Source organism: Teleopsis dalmanni, chromosome 2, assembly GCF_002237135.1.
Source record: "Teleopsis dalmanni isolate 2A chromosome 2, ASM223713v2, whole genome shotgun sequence".
NCBI lineage: Eukaryota > Metazoa > Arthropoda > Insecta > Diptera > Diopsidae > Teleopsis > Teleopsis dalmanni.
In genome coordinates this window covers 127,822,516-127,824,846 of record NC_051847.1, presented here as the reverse complement: position 1 = coordinate 127,824,846, position 2,331 = coordinate 127,822,516, and the positions used below count along the sequence as shown (strand labels likewise).

At 30.1% G+C, this 2,331-nt stretch overlaps 1 protein-coding gene across 1 annotated transcript in view; it reads right to left on the bottom strand.

The window, feature by feature from the left end:
- Nucleotides 1-796, bottom strand: part of LOC119675687 (protein arginine methyltransferase NDUFAF7 homolog, mitochondrial-like) — a 3,675-nt gene extending 2,879 nt beyond the window's left edge. Inside the window, exons 1-2 of the mRNA XM_038086893.1 lie at nt 447-796; nt 4-385 (exon numbers count right to left, since the gene is read on the bottom strand). Coding sequence (XP_037942821.1) covers nt 4-385; nt 447-731 — 667 coding nt within the window. The 5' untranslated portion in view covers nt 732-796. The remainder of the gene's footprint in view (nt 1-3; nt 386-446) is intronic.
- Between the last annotated feature and the right edge of the window lie 1,535 nt (nt 797-2,331).

The window sequence follows — 2,331 nt, the reverse complement described above, 5'->3', positions numbered from 1 at the left end:
TACCCGCCATTAATTTCAATTTGTGTACTGGCATCGCATCGAAAAACTCGTGTGCCAAAATAATTGCAAAATCTTGTGGTATATCTTCTAATCGTTTGTACCAATAAACTGCGCAACCACTCTCAGATTTACCAATTTGATAGTATGGCAGAGTACAATCATTTAGTTTCTCAAATTCAAAACAAATGCTTTGTGCTTGTAACTGACTTAAGAATTCACTAATCTCTACAAGATGTAGTGATAACTTTTCACTTAATTTCAATTGTGTCAGCACTCGTAAGATATCTTTAATAAGAGTCCCTCTGCCGGGACCAAGTTCAATAAGTTGAAATGGTTGTGGACTACCTAATTTAACCCACTCATTAACTATCCAAACAGCTACAAGCTAAATAAAAATTTAAAATTATACAGTGTAATTGAATCATATAAAATATTATAATACTTGCTTCGCCAAATATTTGACTTATTTCTGGGGAAGTAATAAAATCACCAGAAAGTCCAAACACATCCCGATTCATGTAATAACCGGCTGTTGGATGTGTTAATACTTCAGTCATATATTGCGCCACTGTGATTGGTCCAGTAGCTATTATCCTGTTTCTTATATGTTTAGCTAAATTAATTGCAACTTCCCCTTTTTTTGTGCTGTCTTCATTCAAATCTTTGAATATTTTCCAACGTTTAACGGGCCTGTAACAATAAGATCGTCTAATCGCCACATTTAACAACATATTTAATAATTTTCAGCCGCGCCAAGATAGTAACGATGTTGGTAGGTCCTAAAGAAAATTGGCACAAAAAGTTTTTTAAAAATTTTTTTATATTTTTTGAGTAACTTAGTTATTACCAAAGAATATCTTTACAAGAACGGAAACTCCGCCCACTTCGTGAGAGTGCATTTGAAATTGCTTTTGAAAACTTATTTTTTATAACATTTTGGCACACGTATTAAATACATGTGATCTTACCACGATAACATCAAATTACTCTCTTTTTGGGGTTGCAGTATAATAATTTGCTGCTACTTGCTAATCATATATTAACTTTTTAGTAATATAAAAAACTTATGCTTCCTTATTTGGTTAATAATAGGCGTATTCGGTGGCTCCCAAGTACGGCAAAAAACAGCAAGTTGTTGGCCTATGCAGGCCTATACTGGCCGCAATGTATGCAAAACAACAACACTATTTTCTCTACCTCGGCCAGCATAGTTATGCTAGCCAACCACATCGGCCAGTAAAAAAAAAAATATTACCAACGCAATAAGCGAACTATTGTGAACCTTCATTGAAAATTCCAACGAATAGTGCAATCAAATGTCAAAAATTGAGGAAATAAAAATTCAAACAGAATTCAAAAATTTGAAAAATCTTGAAAAGTAACGAAGAAATAATAAGAATGGAGAAATCGTAAGTATTAAGCACATTGAATTTTTTATTATGTTAGTTATTACCAAGTAACATTTATTTTATTTCATTTAATTTGTAGTTTACATACGTAAAATTAATAAACAAACATAATTTTTGAAGTTTTTCTAAAAAATTTTTTATAGAAATACACCCAAACTATGGACCACAAAGGAAACGAAGTGTTTTCTAGAGTGCTACCTGACACGAAAGGAAGAGAATCTTCAGAGGAGGTTGTTGCGGCATTCATAACATTTAAAAAATCCATGAAACAACTTGCATCACTCGGCCACTGCAAAACGTTGCTTCCTTCTCCCAACATCGACAGTACCTACAAAAATTTACTTATCTTAGTGTTTTATTTTTAAATTTCCCATATTCTTACCATTCCTTTTAATTCCGTGTTCATTTTAATTTTATAATATTTTTATAAAAATATATTTGATTTATATGCACATATACAAGATTTGCTGTTTGTCAAAACAAAACATTTGACAGATTGCAACAGTGAAGCCAATGACTCGCGTGGCCAACATAGGCCAACATGCATTTTTTGCCGTACTTGCGAGCCACCGAAAAAGCCTAATATCACATTACGTAAACAAAATATATATTGTAATATATAATATGTGATAAATAAATATAAAAATTAATATATAATAATTTAAATCAATTAATTTAAATCAGTTTAGTTTGCTTAATAATGTAATATATATTCAGTAAATTGATTTTTGTTGCTTTTTTCATATGAATTTTATAGTATTTTAATTTATTACATTCGACAACAAACTTTTGTAGAAGCAAATTTTTTAATTAAATAAAACAAACAGTTTTGAATATTTCTTATTTAATAAGTTAATAAGTTTTCTTAAATATTTTTTGAGCGTGTAAAACATTATTTCAAAAACAATTTTGATATAATAGC